Genomic DNA, 21,381 nt, shown 5'->3' with positions numbered 1-21,381 from the left:
TGGGTGTTGGATTTTGTCAAATGCCTTTTCTGCATCTAAAGAGATGATCATGTGTTTTTTTTTCTTTAGTTTGTTTATATGGTGGATTACATTGATGGATTTCCGTATATTAAACCATCCCTGCATGCCTGGAATGAAGCCTACCTGGTCATGATTAATGATATCTTTGATATGTTCTTGTATTCGTTTTGTGAGTATTTTATTGAGTATCTTTGTGTCTATGTTCATAAGAGAAATTGGTCTGAAGTTCTCCTTTTTTGTTGGGTCTTTGTGAGGTTTAGGTTCAACATGACTATGGCCTTATAGAAAGAATTTGGTAATGTTCCATCCATTTCTATCTTTTGGAGTAGCTTGAAGAGTATCGGTACCAGCTCTCTTTGAAGGTGTGATAGAATTCTGTGCTGAAACCATCTGGCCCTGGGCTTTTTTTGGTTAGGAGACTATATCAATGAGTGCTTCTATTTCTATAGGAGAAATAGGCCTATTTAATTTGTTTATCTACTCTTGATTCATGGAGACAGCCTAAGTATCCCTTAGTAGAAGAATGGATAAAGAAACTGTGGTACATTTACACTATGGAATACTATTGAGCTATTAAAAACAAGAAATTTCCACAATTTGTGGACAAATGGATTGAACTAGAAATGATCAGAATGAGTGAGCTAACTCAGAAGCAGAGATACTCAAATGGTATATACTCACTTATAACTGGACACTAGCCCAAGGGGCAGGTCCCATGAAAGTCTTCACTTACCAGATAAGTGGGGCATAGGGGAGAGCATCCTATTGAGACTCTAGGTGAGAAAAATATAGGAGATAGGAAAATAGATGGATCCAGAGTGTCCTAGAAACCTATAAGAGGAACACTATGATGGGCAGATCTGGGCCCAGGGGTTCTGCTCGATCTGAGGCACCAACCAAGGACAATATGTGCAGTCACCATCAAACCCCTACCCAGATCTAGCCAAGGGACAGAACATTCTCCACAGCTAAGTGGGGACTGGGGAACTGACTTTCACATCATCTCTGGTGCCCCATATTTGGCCATGTCCCCTTGTTGGGGAGGCCCAATGGCACTCAGAGGAAGGATAGCAGACTACCAAGAAGAGACTCGATACAGTAGCATCATATTCAGGGCGAGGAGGTCCCCCTCAGTCACAGTCATAGGGAAGAGGAACGGGGTGAAAGTGGGAGGGAGGGAGGAATGGGATGATGCATGGGATGGGATAGCAAATGAGATGTAATGTGAATTATTTTATTTTTCAATAAAATGTGTTAAAAAATAAATTAATATAGAGACAAATACAATGAAAGGGAAAGGGGAGCAGAAAACTATTACCATTATAAAACATATCTTAAACGACATGCAGAAATTTGAAATATCTTGATAAAAATTCATGGGATTCTTGAATAGATGATTTGTTTAACCAAGGCTAAATGAATTGTTGGAGGTTGAAAAACACAGCCAAGTGTCAGGGAGAGAAATAGGCTGCAGGGAGGATGAGAATGTATGATTCCTTCCTTGCTAGTGTGCCAGGAACATAGAAAATTATGAGACACTTGAGGGATGCTGTCTCAGCTCTGAAGATAATTCAGTGCCCTTAATTGTCTCTCTCCCTCAGAGTTGAGAGTAGTTATATACAGGGACACACGTAGGTCACTTTAAACTGTTCTACTTTGTAATTTTCTCAATAATCTCTATTTTCAATATCATAGTGTAAAACCAGATTAAAAATTAACTAAGTTCAAAAAGAAGCAATCATGTACCCAATGTTTGGCATCTATTTATTCAAATGTAAATAAAATTGAATTATTAATACCTTATAAATAAAAGTACATTTAGGATTGATGTAAAGCATTGTGTAGTTTAGCTAACTGACATTTGCTCTTATCTTACAAATAATAATAAGCAAGGAAATGTGGGATAAATTGAGAACTATCTTAGTCAGCGTTCTATTGCTTTAAAAAGGCACCATGATCAAGACAACTCTTATAGAAGAAAGCATTTAATTGGGGCTGGCTTAAAGTTTCAGAGATTTAGTCCATTTTCGTTATGGTGGAAATCATGGTGGCAAGGAAGCAGACATGGTGCAGGAGTAGTAGCGGAGAGTTCTACAACTGCATCCACAGTCAGCAGCAAGAGATACACCAAGCTCTGGGTCTGACCTGGGCTTCTGAAACCTCAGAGCCCACCCTCAGTGACAGGCTTCTGTGAACAAAGCCACGCTTACTAATCCTTTCAAATAGTGCCACTCCCTGGTAACTAAGCATTCAAATACACACGAGGCTGTGGGGGCCATTCTTATTTAAATCCTTACAAGAACTTTCAATTATTTATTCCTAGTCTTAGATAAAAACTAATTTTGTATTTAAATACAAAGTAAAATTTGAAAAAAAAAATTATAGCATCCAGGTAGATAAAATATATGTCGTATGTGTCTTTGAGTGACCAGTACATGAATCTTCGGTCTCAACCTGCTATTTACTAGTACATAAATTTAGGGATGCGATTTAATCTCTCTGAAGCTCAGTGGGATAAAATATGCCTCAGATGAGCATACAAAGAAAGACAAATGGAATTACTGGTAACCATGCCTGTAAATATAGAGATCAGAAATGTGCCTGCAGCTTGTTCTTGCCAATGGTTTTTCCCTCATTATAATTGCACAGTACTTTTAAAAACACAGTTTATACACACCTTGCAATAGTCTAAGAATATTAATAATAAATAATTTAAAGTTTTCAGCTTATGCTAAAGACTCTGGCTTATTATTTGTGAGATTTTGCGTGTGACTTTTCCCTCTTGCACTGCCAATGAGAAACACAGGGAGGACTTCAGCGGTTCTGAGTGGTGTATTTAGCACTGATAGGCAGCTGGGAACTTTTATGGTTCAACCATATGGTCACAAACATTGAAGCATTTGAAAAACGAGATGTCTGAGTTGGAAAAAAGTAGACATCACGGCAATTATATCTTTCCGCTCATAATAATGTAAGTTTTGAGGAAAGCCAAAGACATGTCAAAAATGAAATGGATGCTCTGGCCAAACTTAGTCCCTGTAGCAGGTCTTCAGAAGCTCTATTAAGAGATTTTACAGTGTCTGAGGAATTAAAAAAGAAGCTCATCACTTCCCCAGAGATGCTGTGCGTTGGAATGCTTCTGGTGATCTCCAGGCAACTATCCCAGAGATTACCACTTCCACATGTTTATTCTTTCATAGTAATAAAGTCCCCAGTTTTCGGTGATTAGTGAGTAGCATGAACGTCTCAGCCAACGCAGAAACTGTAGGACACAGCTGGAAGCCATGCTTGGTAATTTCAAGTTGTGCCCTCTTGCACGGCAGCTAGCACACAGCTTTGCCCCCTCTGTTCTCCAACAGTGCTTCCATTCTGCTTCCTGGAATACGTGTGAAGTGCTTGGCATCTCCCTGTGATGATGCACCTGCAGACTGGAAGGAGCTTGAAGCCTCAAGGACTTCGTGGTCCAGAGCCACACTGCTCAAGTTACAATATTCATGTTTCCAGAGTTTTACAGGTGAGAGAAATTAGCTTCATTATCTTTAGATATTTATCACCATTGTTTCTGTTATTCTAGGTCAAAATTCATCCTACTTGGTTCGATTATTTGGGGACTCTAGTCAGTGGGAACATGGGGGAATACTTGACTGTTAATGGTACGGTACGGCAATGAGGCAGTATGGACGATGCCCTAGTACAGGCCTAAGAAGGCAGTGGTGCCTCAGTAAGCACTAGCTCTTTCTACTGTCTTAATACAGGTGCCCGTTCTAATCCAACCACCTGCCATGGTTACATTAACTCTCTTACATTTGTCCAGATTCTTGACAGCACTTCAGTCCTACTTTGAACCTTTATCCTCCTTTCCTTCTAGGCAAATTGGTGGTGTTGTTAAGAGTATGTTTATAAGCTTGTATATACAATTTGTAAGAAAAAGAAGCTAATTTACTTCCTCTTTAGTAGGCTGAGTGGAGTGACTTCCTACCATGAGATAGAATATGGAAAAATTGTCATCACTTTCAAGATTAGGGAATATAAATTCTATTCTGTGACTGTGCATATGTGTGTGTTGTTGAGGGAGTGTATTTCTTTGTTCCTTTACAAAATCCAGGACACCTGTTCATGAGAGCACTGTGAGCACACGAGGAACTAATGTGACTACAACAGCCACAGACATGAGCGTGGAGGGAGAGAGTTTTGTCCCAAAAGAGATCTGGGTGGCTAAGGCATGCTGGCTCAATAGCTTAGATGTAATATTCGGAGATAAACTGGGCTTTCCACATATTATAGGTTCCTCACAGATTTCTTAGCCTTAAAAACAGTATGAGATAGTAATTGTTTTCTAGATGAGCCCTGATAGGTTACTTAGCATCAAGTGTTCGGCCGTAAACACTTGTACACATGAGCAACACTAATGGACTTAACATGATCTATTTATATGGGCATATTTATATGAAAAGATAATAATTAAAGACGAGCTCGTGGATTTGAGAAGGAGTAGAGGGGGTGTGGGAAAAATTGGAGGGAGGAGAAGGCGGCAGGAAATGATGTAAATCTAATACTCTCATGAAATTCTCAAAACAAAAATAATGAAAAAGTGATAGTAATAGTGTGCTTTTTGTTTCTTTTTTTTCTTCTTTGGTAGACACTTTTTAAAAAAATTTTTTAATTAATTTATTCTTGTTACATCTCAATGTTTATCCCATCCCTTGTATTCTCCCATTCTTCCCTCCCTCCCATTTTCCCCTTATTCCCCTCCCCTATGACTGTTCCTGAGGGGGATTACCTCCCCCTGTATATGCTCATAGGGTATCAAATCTCTTCTTGGTAACCTGCTGTCCTTCCTCTGAGTGCCACCAGGTCTCCCCCTCCAGCAGACACTTTGAATAGTCAGGATTCATCTAACATGCAGAAACATAGGTCCTTTAATAAATTAAGTGGTTTGTGAGCATATATGACTGAGTCATGAATCTATTACACAAATCTATACTTTTTGTTTGTAGGGAATCACATAACAAGTCTATGTATCATTTTGCAACTAAAATAATAGGACACAGACATGCGCTGAGAAGTCATTACACACATCTTCAGTATCCTTTGTCTTAACTGCTAACCTAATGGCATTTACTGGTGGAGGTGAATCAGGAATTGAGGGGAAGGAAATCTCAACTTAGCAAGTGGGTAGCAGCTCCAGAAAGCAAGCAGTGTAAAAATGGAGCTGGAAATTGGAAGACTTCACGGATGCGCATAGGAAGAAGAATGGATATTCGAAGCGGCTAACAATGTGGAAAATGAGCCCCGTGACAGTATTGACACAGGAACAGAGGGCATGCAGGTTCTCAAAGAAAGAAAGAAACAGCATAAATTCTAGTGCAGGTAACAGATTGGTATGTCTGCGAAAGTCATGGTCTGTATGTAAGGCAAGCTAAAATAAGGCTTAATGTTGAAATAGCAGCGTGGGGAGAAGGCGCTTGTAGTTACTGCTGAAAGCTACATGAGCGGCATCAGATAAAACAGTTCATGATCCACAGTGGTCGGCAGGCTGCCCCACCTGCGGTTCTGGGTTACACAGCTTTGTCCTCATATTGGAAAAAAAAAAAAAAAAAAAAAGCAGCGGGAATCTTGAGAAGCGAGAACAAGAAAGGCCGAATTGGATGGCCACACCCAGCATATTTTCTTCTGTTTTACCATTCAGACATCTCTCTTCATCTCCTCTGGCTTGCATAGACTACCAACAGAGAATGCCCGGCAGAGCCGGGGGTGGAGGGTGGGGCGCTCGGAGGGCTCCAAGGGCTCCAAGGCAACCGTTAAAATGGAAAATGAGCGTTTTCCACTGCCATCTTTGCCAGCGGGAAGGAAAAAAGCCAGAGTTGGTATAAGTGACTTTAACCTTTATCTCTACAATAGGATGTTAGCATATATCAGAAAACTAGGGGACACAGGTTTTCCACTTGGCATTGAAAGAGGTTAGCTCGTAAGAATGTAAATTTAAACGAATTAGTCCTGCTTTGTAGAAGAGGAGTCATAGAGGCAGAAGAAAACGACTCCTTTGTTTTCAGCTCCCTGCCTTGGTTGTTTCTGAGTATGCATTGCTATAATTACAAAACTATGGGGGTAGTGATGGGTTCTTGTAACCAAATTTCAACTTATACTCTGCATAATGAGTATTCCTTAGAACTGATGATAGAATTTTATCTGTTTGATGCTTACCCGCAGCCATACCCTACCAAGGCTAAATGCAAGTATATACTACTTTGAGAGTAATAATAATTTTGTAAAGATAAAATCAACTACTGAATTTGTTTTAAGCTGTGTGGCTTGCTTCATGCAAAATGATTTCATGGATGACATTCACCTAGACAACTTCACATTAATAGTGAGGGCATAGATGACATAACCAAGTGTGAGAGTGGGCAGCAGTCAAGCCAGCTTTATCCAATATTCAAAGTGGATTATTCTTTGTGTGTGTGTGTGTGTGTGTGTGTGTGTGTACACACATAGAAACAAGAATAGGATGTCTGGAGTCTTACAATCGTTATTGTTTTATAATCTATCTATCTATCTATCTATCTATCTATCTATCTATCTATCTATCTCTCTATCTATCCATCATCTATTTGTGACATTGTCTCTCTCACTTAACCTGCAGCTTGCCATTTCACCGAGGTTGGCTGCCTAAGAAGCTGCTGAGATCTACTTGCCACTGTCCCTTAACTCTGGGGTTAGAGACATATGTGCGCTTAATGCAAATTTCACATGGGTGCTGGAGATTTGAAGTCAGACCTTCCTATTTTCACACCATATTCTTCTATCTACCAAGTTTCCTCCCTAGCTCCTCAAAGTGGGTCTTAATCACGTCATTTCACAGGCTGTATTCTATCAAGAAAGCTTTGAGTTATTCAGTTGACTACCTGATTATAGAGAATAATTCAAATATTTCCTTTGAAGTTGCTTTATTAAGTCATAAATTGGCCTGAAGAGATGGCTCTGAGGATAAGAACACCAATTGCTCTTCCAGAGCACCCAGGATGAATTCTCAGCACCCACAGGGCAGCTCACAACTGCTTATAATTCCAGTTCCAGTGGACCAGGTACCCTCCTCTGAACTCAGCAGGCACCAGACACAAACACAGTACATAGACATACATTCAGACAGTGTGCACACACATAAGATAAAACTAATTCTAAAGACATACTTTAAATTGCTTTATTAATTCATAACTTTCTCATGTATTTTCTTTAAGTATGTATGGAGATTCCCTGAGTGTGTGTGTGTTGGGGGGATGCTTCCAAAGATTTATTATTGGATCCATGCTCATGTCTTCATCATCTAACTGAACAAGCCAGAAGAGGCTTGGCATGCGATCAGCTGTAGGAAGTATGCAGACCCATACATGATTTCAATTAGAAGATGATGTAAAATTCATGCTGTCAATGCAACTAGAGTGGAATTTCAAAATGAACGTTGCAGATCCTATTAAATATTTGAGTGAGTAACTAGGTTACAATTCTAATTTCCAATTAGCAGTCATCTGTCTCTTTAAAGGAAATCAAATAATCTCAGCGTTTAAATAAGGGACCAATTTGACTTGTAAAATTACCCATAGGAAAGCATCAGTAATGAGGACAAATGCCATTTCCATGAGATAAAAATTATATTAGAATTTCCTTTCTGTTTTCCCACAGGCACAAAAATTCACAAATGAGAATAATACATTACAATTTTTATGCACAGAAAGATGCCTTTGGCATCTATTGATTTTTTTTAAAACAGGGGAAATTGATTTCCTTAGTTGATTTTGAAATGCTTCTTCTTGAGAATTAAAACAAATGTACACAAAGTAAAAGAGAACATTGAGGCTTAATGTCTCCATGATGATTCCAACTCCACAAATGCACCGGAAGTACAGATTTTCTAGTGAGTGTTAGAAAGCAAGGCTGACTGGGATCCTCTAGTCACAAGACCCTAAAGAAGATCTCAGTTTAGAGAAACAATATTTTTTGCATCGGCAGCATGAACTTTACATACTTTTTATATCATGTATGTGTCCGCACAGTCATCACAGCTGTTCTCATGCCAAACCTCTCCTAGTGTTTTCAGTGAGATGGCAAAGACATGATTGTGAATCAGTTAATAAATCTTTGGGACCTTGTCTCCCCCTCAGGAAATCTCTTTATGCACTTAAAGGAAATAGATGTACTTCATGAGGTATGAAGTAATAAAACAATTTAAGGTATTTCTTTAGATTTATTGTTGTTTTATGTGCGTGTGCTGCCTGAATGTATGTCGATGGACCATGTTTGTGTTGTTGCCTGTTGATGTCTGAGCCACTGGGACTGGAATTTTGTGGCCTCTGAGTTCGCATTTTCAAAGAAAACCACGTTTGAGGAAAATCATTCTAGGATTTGTTATTTTTATAATTTTGATTTGGACTCATTGACACCTTATGCTGAGTGAGTAGTTACAATAGAGGTAATAGATTTCAGGTATTTTCCAGTATTTAAATGATATCCAGGTGTCACACTTATGACAAGTGGCATATAATCAGGTAGGTAGCTTTCCAGTGAGAAAAATCTAATATTAGATGACAACACATTTAGTACTAAGGACAAGATAGCCATCTCAGCATTGGCTCTGAGTGGCACACAGTGCTTTGTTTTATGCGAACCATCTCATTTAACTGTGATGGCAGCTGAGGAATAGGTTTTATTTCTGTTTTTAATTGATGGAAGGAAATAAAACTGTAGCTGGTGAGTGGACAATTCCCATATTAACATAACAAATACATGGCGGACCTAGCATACAAACAGATCTGTCAGATGTGAAACCCAAATTCCTAATCCCTAGTCTACACTTCTTAGGAAATTCCTCATTGAGACATTTAGAATTCTGGTTTGCATTTTGCGCCCTTTGGGCTATGTTCTTTCTGTGTAAGAGTTCCCTACATCTCTACAAGGTGTTTGATAACAGCCTGACATACTTAGATACACTTCACGGCAGTTGAAGAGCTATGACCTCCAAGCATTTTAATTGTGAATAACAAGACACACAAAGTCAATTTGAAGACACCTCCATCACAAACCAAGGGTATTCCTGCTTCTTGCCAAAGTGAACCAGAACATGCTCAGTATCAGTGGGATGCATCCACGTCTATTGAGGCAGCCACATTATTTGTTTCTGTCTTCCTAGTTCAGCTGTGCAATAAGCCATAAAACATGTGGATGTGTGGGCAAAGATAAGCACATTTTAGTGACAGCGTCCCTGCCATCCACCAGAGCACCGTCCTTTAACCTTTATCCTCTGAGTTTTTTCTTCCTCTGTTATTAAGAACTAGTTGATAATTTTCTTCTCAGTGTTGTGGATTAGAGGAGATCATTTGTGCCAAGTGATTATTCTTCAAAAGCCACTAGAACATTTTGCAGTGATTTTCTTTCATACAGTGTCTTTTTACCCTGATTATCATTCACTTGGGTAAGCATATCCCTTTTCATATGAGGAACCCGTGGTTCAGGAATGCTTGGAAGTAGATAAAGCAGTACAGCCAGCTAGAATCTTCGTATTCTATGTTCTCAAAGGAACAGCAGCTCAGTTTTCAGGATAACCCCACATGTGTGTTGCTGTCTTCTCTGCCTTGCTTGGCTCTCCTCTCCAGCTTTGCTTCCAGACAGAAGCAACAGTGTGGTAAGTTACTAAGAAATCTAAACTGTAGCTTATGTCCAAGGGCCCTTGACCACCATCTTTGCTTGTTGCCATAGTCATTGCTTCAGGCTTTAACTATTTGGTAAGAAGTGTCTCATTTATTTTAGAAGTTGTTCTGGATTTAGTTCTGTTGCTGTAATGAAACATCCTAGAAGTGACTTAGAGGAGGAAATGTATATTTTTAGCTTACAGTCTATTGCTGTGTAGAAGTTAAGGCAGTGGTAGCTTGAGGCAGCTGGTCATGTTCTATTCACAGTTAAGCAGAAATATGCTGGGCAGTCATGGTGCATGTCTTTAATCCAAGCACTCAGGAGGCAGGAGCAGGCAGATTTCTGAGTTTCAGGCCAGCCAGGTCTACAGAATAAGTTGCAGGATAGCCAGGACAACAGAGAGAAACCTTGTTTCAAAACAAACAAACAAACAAACAAACAAACAAACAAACAAACCAGAATGATAAATGCTGCCATACTAGCTTACCTGCTTATTCTTGGCTAGATTTCTTTATTCTAATATAATTCAAAAACCCTGCCTAGGGGATGATGTGAAATCTTTCTTGTAGCTGTCAATAGAGAAGAAACTTGGGGGAAATTGCAAGCATTACTTACTTATCCTAGCACTGATGTGATATTTACATGAAAATAAAGGTGAAAAGTTATGTTTCATGTATTTTTTGTTTAAATTATTGTCAAAATTATTCACAAGTGAGGGCTATAGTGGGCTTCAAGGAAATATAAATAATAGATTAAATACTAAGTCTGTTTTGGCCAAGGAAAAAATCTAAGAGTAAATATTGATGGCAGAAGTAGTAGGAATGCAATGTATCCAAGGATTTAGCCTTTCTAACTTCTTGACTTAGTGTTCTAAGCAAGCACCATTTAACCATGCAGTGACAATATGGCCACCCATCACCAGGTATTGTATGAACACACCGCAAATGAAAAATAAAGTCCAAGAGATTGCCTCTCAAGTTTTCAAAAATTCATGTGTATGTGTATGTATGAGTGTTTGCCGTGTGTGTGTGTGTGTGTGTGTGTGTGTGTGTGTGTGTGTGTGTGTGTTTCTCTGGAGGCCACAGAAGGATATCATGGCCCCTGGAGCTGGAGTTACAGGCAGTTGTGTGCCTTGTTATATGAGTTCTGAATACTAAGCTTGGGTCTTCTGGAAGAGCATTGAGCAAGCACTCTTAATTACTGAGCCACCTCTCCAGTCCAGATTTCTCTTTTTACTTAGAAAAAAATGCCAATATCACAGGCTTGGACTTGCAGCTCACTTGTTAGGGAAATGAATTTTCATCAGGATACCTTACTGTCTCAAGCAAAATGTTTTATCAATAGCAAGATGGACGGAAAGGTACTAGGTTGCTTATAACATTAAAAGACACAGTGGTTCTAAACCTTATCACAATGCAGATCATCACTATAACCTGAAGGATGTGTGTATTAGATCCAGTCTAACAAGACTGCTGCCATTTTGCAGCCACCATGATTGTCCCACAATAACCTGGCCCATGTTTCCCATGGAGTTTCTCACAAAACTAAACACACAAAACAGAAGCTATTTGGAGATTTACAGCTAGACCCTGGTTCCAGGGATGTGCCTGACTCTTAGCTATCACCTTAACATACCCTGGGCACATTCTAGGGTGAAGTCACTTTTGTGCTAATCCACAAATATGGCACTCATTATCTCCTAAATGGAGAGATTGCATTTGTTCTACCCAATGTTGGAAACAAAGAATGATATTGGTGTTACACAAAGACACACTTGAACCAAGCAAAAGTAGCTCAGCAAGACAATTTGGATGTGCTAACCCTGAAATTCCAGAGAGTGGTCCTGACAAAAGTCCATTCTGGTCAGCATTTAATGAAAGTTTGCTCCAATTTAGCTCAAAATTGTAAAACTTTTTTCTCATGTGAATCTCAGGCTTAACATATTAAAATATGTTCTGTGTAATCCTAGATGTTTCTGTCTTTTTTTTTTTTTTTTCTGGTCTCACGGTGCATCTGAGCTTGTACTGATATCATTGAACTGGGCTTTTCTGAAAATCTGTTTTTCTCAGAGTATATTTTGTATATGACACCACATTTATTGCAGGACACTAGGTATCACGGATACAAAGATTAATAGAATGTCATAGAAGGCCTTATTTACTTAGTTTTGTTGTTTTGTTTATTATATCTCTAAGTCTGACACTGTTATATTTTTACTCAGTTATCATGTTTTACTAGCAACTAGTATCTGGTGTGTAATTTCATATAAGACTTTAACTGGTTTACATGTTCAACTCAGTAGAAGAAGCAGACAAATGCAGAAAGAGATAAATACTGAATACTAATTCTTTCATTGGCTTTCTAGACAGATGAAATAAACATTTTTTTTTTAATATGCTGGTTTTCATAGTTAGGTCTTGAAACTGCTTTCTGGTGAATGCCATCAAGATAGTCTCTTTCCCCTTTGATGTTGGGGTGGATGGCCCCCAATACTTTCTTCATTTTTCTTTCTGACCAATGCAGCTAAGTCCCAAAGTGAAGCTAGTTTCTGATTCAGAACATCTGTCTTGGATGAGACTCTCATGTCAAGTGTATCTCTAACTACACGGTCACACTTCTGCACTGCCTCTTTGAGGCAGCAATTCATTTGCTCTGTGGGAATGGAAGAGCCTTTGGGGAAATACAGAAGTAATAGAGGTTTTGCTTGGCCAGTGATTTGTTTCATGAGGAAAATTGATGATCGCCATGGCCCTTAAGTTAAAATATGGCATTACCACAAGGGTAACATTTGAAAGCTTTTGTAATCCAAAGGCTTAAATCACTTTCATTGAGAACAGTTACATCATTCCCTTAAAGTATTTTTTTCACAGAAATTCAGCATTTGCTTCTTACAGTTATGAATCTTATAAAAAGAAATTTATCAAATATCATGTTCACATTCTCTGGACTAATAGAAAGAAAAGCCCAGTTATTGATTAGTCTTTCTGTAGTCACTGTTTCAGTTCTAATAGAGGAGAGAATTCATTTCAAAAGGGACATATATAAGCACAATTTATTGGCTTGGCAATGTTTTCTAACAGATGGTGAGAATATCACCACAATTGTATGACTTTGTAGCTTATCACACAAAGTAAGGAAACTAAAGAGGACCTTAGGTGAACAATATTTCCAAACAGGAGAGACTAGACAATAATTTCAAACAACTGTGTTCCTAATGGACACCAAAAAACTGAAAAAAAAAATGCTACTCATCAAATGGCTTAAATAGCTTGCTTCTGATGGGCAGCATTTTGCATTCAGCTTAATTTAGTTGCTGCCACCTTGAGTTATATCAAACAACAACATAATAACAAACAATAGTAATTCACCACACTCCCCCCATTCCACTACCTGGAGGTTAAGTCCTGACACCGGAATCAAAGAATAAAGATTTAGTCACATAAGGCAGATTTTGAAATTTGGTGAAAATTCTTCTCAAATAACCATCCTTACAATTGAACTATTTTATTTTTTTTGCAGAGTCAGGAAAGCTACTACAGGAAACTGGTGGGCTTCCATAGCTGCCTCTGGTGCTTAGACTAATAATGTCTCCCATACGTTCATATATTTGATTGTTTGGCCCCAGGAAGTGGCACTGTTTAAAAGGATTAGAAGGATTAAGAAGTGTGGCCTGTTGGAGGAAGTGTATCACTGTGGGTGGGTATTAGGGTTTCTAAAGACCATGCCAATCCCAGATTCTCTCTCTCTCTGTCTGTCTGTGGGTCATGGTACAGTTCTCAGCTACTGCTCCAGTGTCTACAAGCATGCTTCCAGGCTTCCCATCATGTGATCATGAAGTAAACCTTTGAAACTGTAAGCAAGGCCCCCAGTTAAATATTTTCTGTTATAATCGTTGCCTTGGTCACGGTGTCTCTTTACAGTACTAGAACAATGACAGTGGCTTTGTCTACAAGAGGCTCCTTTGACCTCAGATTCTGGGCTATGGCTCTTGAAAACTCTTGGGCTTTTAAACTTTTTTCCTATAGGATCTTCAGCAATTATTTTATACTAAGCAAGACTGACTTATTAATACTAACAATTAGAGACTTTTATAACTAAGAATATAAGGTATGGCATTCTTGCTTTACCATAGGCCTGTGGGCCAGATGTAAATAATTTCTGAAATATCAGAAAACTCACACAAAGAAATTAAAGACATAGAGTTTGTTATCTATACCTTTTAGGAATAAAGTATGCTGGATTTATAGTTTATAATCTTCTTGCCTGATATTTCTGAATCAAAATGGCCATTTGGTTGATCTTTATACCCATGCCCTTATTTTAGTACACTATACATTGCAGTACAATCTAAGTGTATCTTTCCTCTGTTCCTCTAATTTCTGTTCATGCTGCTCTTCAATACATTGTTTTAGATAACAATTTCTTGGTTTAGTTGGTCTGCATTTCCATAGGTCTAGGTTCCTGTAAGCAGAAATGCAGTCTACAGTGTATTCTTGCAGTGCCTGGATGTTAGCAAGCATTTCATAGTCTTATGCTGAATCTATATTGGGCTCTCTTTGCTTTTATAATATATTTCATTAATTTATTCATATTACATCTCAATTGTTATTCCATCCCTTGTGACCTCCCATTCCTCCCTCCCTCCCATTTTCCTCTTACTCCCTTCCCCTATGACTGTGACTGAGAGGGACCTCCTCCCCCTGTATATGCTCATAGGGTATCAAGTCTCTTCTTGGTAACTTGCTATCCTTCTTCTGAGTGCCATCAGGCCTCCCCATCCAGGGGACGTGGTCAAATATGGGGCACAAGAGTTCATGTGAAAGTTAGTCCCCACTCTCCACTCAACTGTGGAGAGTGTCCTGTCCATTGGCTAGATCTGAGTAGGGATTTGAAGTTTACTGCACGTATTGTCCTTGGATGGTGCCATAGTTTGAGCAGGACCCCTGGGTCCAGATCCGCCTGTCATAATGCTCTTCTTGTAAGTTTCTAGCACCCTTTTGGATCCTTCTATTTCCCTCTTCTCCCTTGTTTCTTTCACCTAGAGTCCCAATAGGAACTCTTCCCTTTTGTCCTACTTTCCTGGTAAGTGAAGACTTTCATGGGACATGCCCCTTGGGCTAGTGTCCAGATATAAGTGAGTATATACCATTTGACTCTTTATGCTTCTGGATTAACTCACTCATGATCATTTCTAGTTCAATCCATTTGTCCACAAATTTTGGGAATTCCTTGTTTTTAATAGCTGAGTGGTATTCCACAGTGTAAATGTACCACAGTTTTTTTTTATCCATTCTTCTACTGAGGGACACATAGACTGTTTCCATGTTCTGGCTATTATGAATAAGGCTGCTATGAACATGGTTGAACAAATGTTCTTGTTGTATGCTGGAGCATTTTCTGGGTATATTCCAAGGAGTGGAATAACTGGGTCATGAGAAAGCTTTATTCCCAGTTTTCAGAGATAGTGCCAGATAGATTTCCAAAGTGGCTGTACTAGTTTGCATTCCCATCAGCAATGAAGGAGTGTTCCTCTCTCTCCACTCCTCTCTCTCTCTCTCTTCACTTTTATTTATTATATTTTAAATTTTTTATTATTAATTTATTCTTGTTACATCTCAATGGCTATCCCATCCCTTGTGTCCTCCCATTCTTTCCTCCCTCCCCTTTTCCCCTTATTCCCCTCCCCTATGACTCTTCACTTTTATAACATGCAAACAAATTCTATTTTGGTGAGACTAAACTATAAAAAAATCGACGGTAGGTTTTCAATAACACTATTCCTACTATAATAGAAAAGAGTAATTAAATACAATCCATAGCCTAACATTGCTCAAAGACAGAAGTATAACTTAATCAATAGTCCAAAAATAACCTTAGAGATACAGGTGAGTGAGAATTTTATCTAAAATAGTGACTTTGTTACATATCCACTTAATATTTATATTGGCAACATATCAAAGCAATAAAAACAAGAGAATATAACATGAACTATGGAAGAAACTTTTTAATATATCTCTGTAGGTCCCTGTTAGCTGTATGTATACATGGGGAGCAGAATTTGACATTGTAAACAACTCAAAGATTTTTGAAGACAATGTTGCATCCATGATCAATTATGATATACTGACATAGAAAACCAGAATATATACAGCTATATATCGCCCCAAGAAAGCAGTCATGGCCAGATGCCAGGAATGGAGTTCACCTCTGTCCTTGAACTGTGAGCTTCTCTTGTTTGTTCCTGTCTCAGTTGGAATCAAGAGTATTCCCTCTTCTTGGTGACTCTGGACTAGTGACTGAAATGGGTTTAGGTTTAGCCAGTTTTCTGTTATTAATACCCAAAGAGAAGAACTTTATTAAGAAAGCCTAATTTAGCCATTTTGCTCACAGATTTGGAGGCTGAAAACCCAAGATCAGTTTGTTTCATCTGTTTGATCTGTGAAAAAAGGGTTTCCTAGTTATATTATGGAGCAGTACAGAGTTTCACGGAGGAGTCAAGAGCAGGTTATATTTAGAAATATAAAATAATAATTAATGAAAAAAGAGCCCATATATTTGAAAGAGAGCAAAGAAGGATTTAAGGGCGGGTTTGGAAGAAGAAAAGGAAAAAGAGCAGTGCTGTAATTATAATCGCAAAAAGAAAAAGCCAAACAAACTAACTACTAAAACTACCTTTAAAAAAACTACTAAACTACTAAAAAGAGAATGGTGTGTGTGTATGTGTGTGTGTGTGTGTGTGTGTGTGTGTGTGTGTGTGAGAGAGAGAGAGAGAGAGAGAGAGAGAGAGAGAGAGAGAGAGAGAGAGAGAGAGAGATATTAGGTTTATAAACTTTCTCCTTTTATAACCATCTATTCTCCTGACACCTATCTAAGATTCAAAAAGAAGGGCACCAATTGACATAATCACCTTCCTCTACTTCCCCCTAGCCCTAGCTTTGAGGTGGGGGACCAGGATTACTGCACATGAGTGTTGAAGGACACATTCAAGAGGTAGCTGAGTCATAGAAATCTTGATACGATGGTCCAATCATCCCTACCCATCATTGTTGCATTGAGTATTTCTGCACTGTTGCCCTGGGATTTCTCACTGGCCTGAAAGAGACTTCATATATTCTGTGTAGCGAGTTGATCTCCTGCTCCATCGGCTTTAGTTTTATTTCTCTCTGAAGACTCTTTCTCATCAACCTCATGCTCTTCTCTGTATGGCATGGCACCCACTTTTTGGAAAATGAAATTCTGAAAAAAAAATTTAGTCCACAGCACTAGTGGACTACAACCAAAAAAATCAAACCTGGAGGTACTTAGTAACTACTTAGTGTGGGTGGTGTTACCTTTGGTCTGGCTGAGACCACTTGCTGTCAGTTAACAGCACTTCAGATCCACGCCTGCTCTAGTGTTCTATGTTGAATGGGCGGGGACATCTGTTATACCTGGATCTCAGGGGTAATTTCCTTCCAGCTTTGGTTTCTAAGAGCAGTCCACATTTACCTCCTGTGTGCCATGCTGGAGTCTTGGGACCTGTTTCCCAGAAGAATTTCACTGTTCAGATCAGAACTTCCAAAAGTTAGCCAGTCACCCTTTTCTTAAATTCTCAGTTTGATCATTTTCACTAGAAACTTTTAAAATGTGTCCCGTAAATGATCTGATCATAATCTATTCTGCCGCACTGCATCTGGTATATGAGTCTGGATTTATAATTATCTTACAAAAATATGGAAGCAAGCAGACAATAAACTCTTGGAAGAGGAATATAGTAATTAAAAAAAGCATCTTTAATTTGAGATTGTACCTAAGTGCATATGTTCAGAAAGAAGTTGGAAATGAGTTTTTCAATATACAGATTTGAGTGTCAATTTCTTAGCGCTTCGAGAAAATTTTAGAAAGCATAATTGAAGTTCAATTCATTGTGAAATTCATATTACAAATAGCACCATTATAAATAGACTGTGCATAGTTAAATGTTAGGATAAATGCTAAGTCGGAAATATCCAGCTGAGGTGCTGTAGTCCACTGACCAGCTGCCTAGAAGCAGGAATCATGGTGGGCTTGAGCACATCACCTGCAGTGAGGTTTCTTTTTTTATTTTTTATTTTTTATTAATTTATTCTTGTTACATCTCAATGGTTATCTCATCCCTTGTATCCTCCCATTCTTCCCTCCCTCCCATTTTCCCCTCATTCCCCACCCCTATGACTGTTCCTGAGGGGCATTTCCTCCCCCTGTATATGCTCATAGGGTATCAAGTCTCTTCTTGGTAACCTGTCCAGAGGAAGGACATATATACATAAACATGGTGTATATGAATATGCATGTATGTAATCTCATTCTATCTCACCAAAATGCATGAGGTAATCTTAACAGTTTATTGACCGACTAAAGCCAAGAGAAGCAAGTAGAATTCAATTTTATTTTTCTAACTTCAAACTTGTTATTTGTCTTTGAGTAGTCTATGAAAATTTAATAAAAATAAAATTAGCTACACATACTTAAAATATAAATCTTTGTAAAGATGCATTCATGGACTGGACCTAGGTCCCCTACACATATGTAACTGATGGGCAGCTTGCTCATCATGTGGGTCCCCTAGCAAGTAAAGTAGGCCCTTTCTGACATGGACTCTGTTGCCTACTTTTCGATCACTTTGCCCTAGCTGGTCTGTCCTGTTGGGTCTCGGTGGAAGAGGATGCATTTAGTTCTGATATGACATAATGTACTGGGGTCAGTTAGCAGGGGAGGAGAGGGAGGAGGCTAGGAGAAGGATGTAAAGTGACTAAATAAATACATTTTTAAAAAGAGGAAAATGAGGACATGAAAATAAGTAAAATTCCTCTGAATGTATGAAACTTTCCAACAATAAAATATTAAATAACTAAAAAAATCCACCTTACATGAAAAGGTATACACAAATATGTGTTTGCACATATATGTGTTTTATTTTGCAAAAGTACTTAGCATTACAATGAATGGGGCACAAATATATGATTTACTTTCTAAGAAACAAGAAAACCCTTCTCCAAAGCAGTTGTCCCACATTTCATTTTTAACAATAGTGCGTGGACGTCCCAGTTGCTGCAAGTGCTTGCCTATATTTTGAGCAATCATTACTTTTGCATCTTCTGATGAAACTGTGGTATTTTTAATGGTTCCTTTAATTTGTGTATCTGAAAGGACTAGTAACATTGAGAATCTTCTCTTCTTACATATACAGAAATGCCATATTTTCTAACCACATGTTCAAGTATTTATTTTGCAGTTTTTAATGAATAAGTAGTAGTTATACATAACAATGTGTTTATGAAACTTCACATATAACACACACACACACACACACACACACACACACACACACACACACACATGTAGGTATATGATTGCAGTCACAATCCCCACTATCCCCTCCTGATCTCCCACTCCCATTGATCCCCTTCCTCCCTTCAGCTAATCCTCCTTCAGCTAGTCCTCCTTCAGCTAGTCCTCCTTCTACACTTCTACTTCCATGACTTTGTTGTTGGTTTGTTTTGGATTATTCAATGAGTTTCATTAAGTGTGGGTATAGGACAATGGCTAAGGATTTATTCCAGGAGTATGTACACCTAAGCAGGACTACAACATTGAAAAGCATCTCTCCCTCCCACCTGCCTACACATCTTCAAAAGTCTTCAACATTGGCCCCTTCCTCCAGCTCTTACATTATTATTCGAGTCTTAATATTAGCATACCTGCCTGTAAGTTACTTAGCAACCTCTCGACATCATCACAGGCTGCCACTCCCAAGTGTGTGCCCCTGCCCAGGATATAAAAGGACAAACACATTTTTGTCTCTCTTTTTCTTTTCTCTCTTGTCTTTCTTTCTTTCACTTGCTCTCTTTCTCTGTCTCTGTCTCTCCGCCTGGGGCGCAGCTCCCCCCTTCCCTCTCTCACTTAATTTTAATCGAGCTGACACTATTTTATTACTTAATATTATTTTGTTATTTCATGTTTCATATCTTAACAATCATGCCCAGTATTGATTTAAAACTGATCTGAAAATTGTTTTTCTGCATGCTTTCTCAAGCAGCAATTATCCAAATTAGAAAATACTTTAATAATAAAAAAAGTTATTGAGGACAGGCAAAAACAAGGGATGCTGACTTAAAAACTATTAAGCATTCTCTTAGCTGCAAACATTTAGGCATCTGTTGTGTATTAAAGGAGTAAATAAGCATAAGAACACTGTATTTGTAATATTGTTAAGTTTAGTTTTTAAAAAGGGGGTTAAAGGGTGAAAATGTTAAATGTGACTTTCCAAAAAGAGAGTGTCCCACTGAAACTAGAAACCTATCAAAATTTCCAACTTGACAGAGGATATCCTAGAAAAGATGAGGACTCTGTGTTCTATTGAGTTCTGAAGTGTTTGGGACAAAGAGCAACTGGGATCTGGATTTGGGTAGTACACTAAGAGAGCGGCCATCAAAGGTTGAAAATGGTACCATTAAAAAATTATAAGCAGAACCTTATAAATTTTTATCACCCACTGCTTTTAATTAACCTTTAGAAGCTATTTATGTATGAATGCACAGGTCCTGACTCCTGAATATTGGGGATTTAATACAGCTGTGCTGCTTAATGAGGCTTAGTGACGTGTCCTCTCTTCCTCAGTATGGCTGTGACATTTCAATTTCAATAACACTGTGTCTACTCAAAGGACCACTAACTGAGTATCAAGATGGGCACATGAAAGAAAGAAGGTCTTTTTACTTTTAGTTTTAAATACTGCTTTATTTATTTGCCTATTTATAGAAAAAGAGAAGGTGTGTATGTGCTATGATGTGAGTGTAGAGGGCAGAGGACAGCCTGTAGGGGGCAGTCTCTCTAAAATAAAGCATTTTGATTAGTAATCATTTTCTCTTTACCCTCAGGTATTCAGTAAGTCACTGCTTTTTTAATGATGTGATTATGAGAACTGTATCATCTATCAGAAAGCACTCTGGCAAGATCTATTTGAAACCTTTTGCAAACACATAAAACACATTTTTAAGAATCAGTTTCAAAGCTTGTCTCCAAAGGAAGGAGCAATTAACAAAACAGTATTTTAGTGTTCTACTTCTCCATAACAAATGTTCATGTAATTTGTCAGAGCAGGAGAAGAGGTACAGCTGGGGCAGTTCTCTGCTTCGGTGTTCACAAGATGCAATGGAACTGTCAGTGGGCATGAACTCTCGTTTGGAGGCCCAACTAGGAAAAATCCATTTCCAACCTTACTTAGTGTTGACAGCGTTTTCCCCCATGTACTTCTGGGACTGAATTCTTAGCTGTAGGGCCAGCATATGAGAGTAAGTCTCTAGAGCAAGTCTTCTGCCGAGAGGGAACCTGATAAAACATATCATAATGTAAGAAGCAGCATCTATTATATTTGGTATATTCTATTGGCTAGAAGCAAAGGACCAATCTTAACACTAACCTCAAAAGGGAGAGACAAAAAAAAAAAAAAAAAAAAAAAAATGGTTTGAACACCAGGAAGCAAGGATCATGGCATTGCAGGGAAGCCCACTATATATGGTGTCCACATTAACAGATAACTTATCCTATATGATTGGCTAGCACTATAGAGTGTTAAATAAATATGTTTAGATCGAAGTAGGACCATCATGTAAATCTAGTTTCCATAGCAACTGGATATATGGGCTTGGTTAAAAC

The 21,381-nt window shown here is 38.5% G+C and overlaps 1 protein-coding gene across 1 annotated transcript in view; it reads right to left on the bottom strand.

Moving 5' to 3' along the window:
- Nucleotides 1-7,652, bottom strand: part of LOC127205759 (protein FAM193A-like) — a 9,851-nt gene extending 2,199 nt beyond the window's left edge. The window contains exon 1 of the mRNA XM_051165001.1: nt 7,617-7,652. Coding sequence (XP_051020958.1) covers nt 7,617-7,652 — 36 coding nt within the window. The remainder of the gene's footprint in view (nt 1-7,616) is intronic.
- Between the last annotated feature and the right edge of the window lie 13,729 nt (nt 7,653-21,381).

This window comes from Acomys russatus, chromosome 22 (genome assembly GCF_903995435.1).
Source record: "Acomys russatus chromosome 22, mAcoRus1.1, whole genome shotgun sequence".
NCBI classification, from domain to species: Eukaryota; Metazoa; Chordata; class Mammalia; order Rodentia; family Muridae; genus Acomys; species Acomys russatus.
This window is presented reverse-complemented; position numbering and strand designations above follow the sequence as displayed.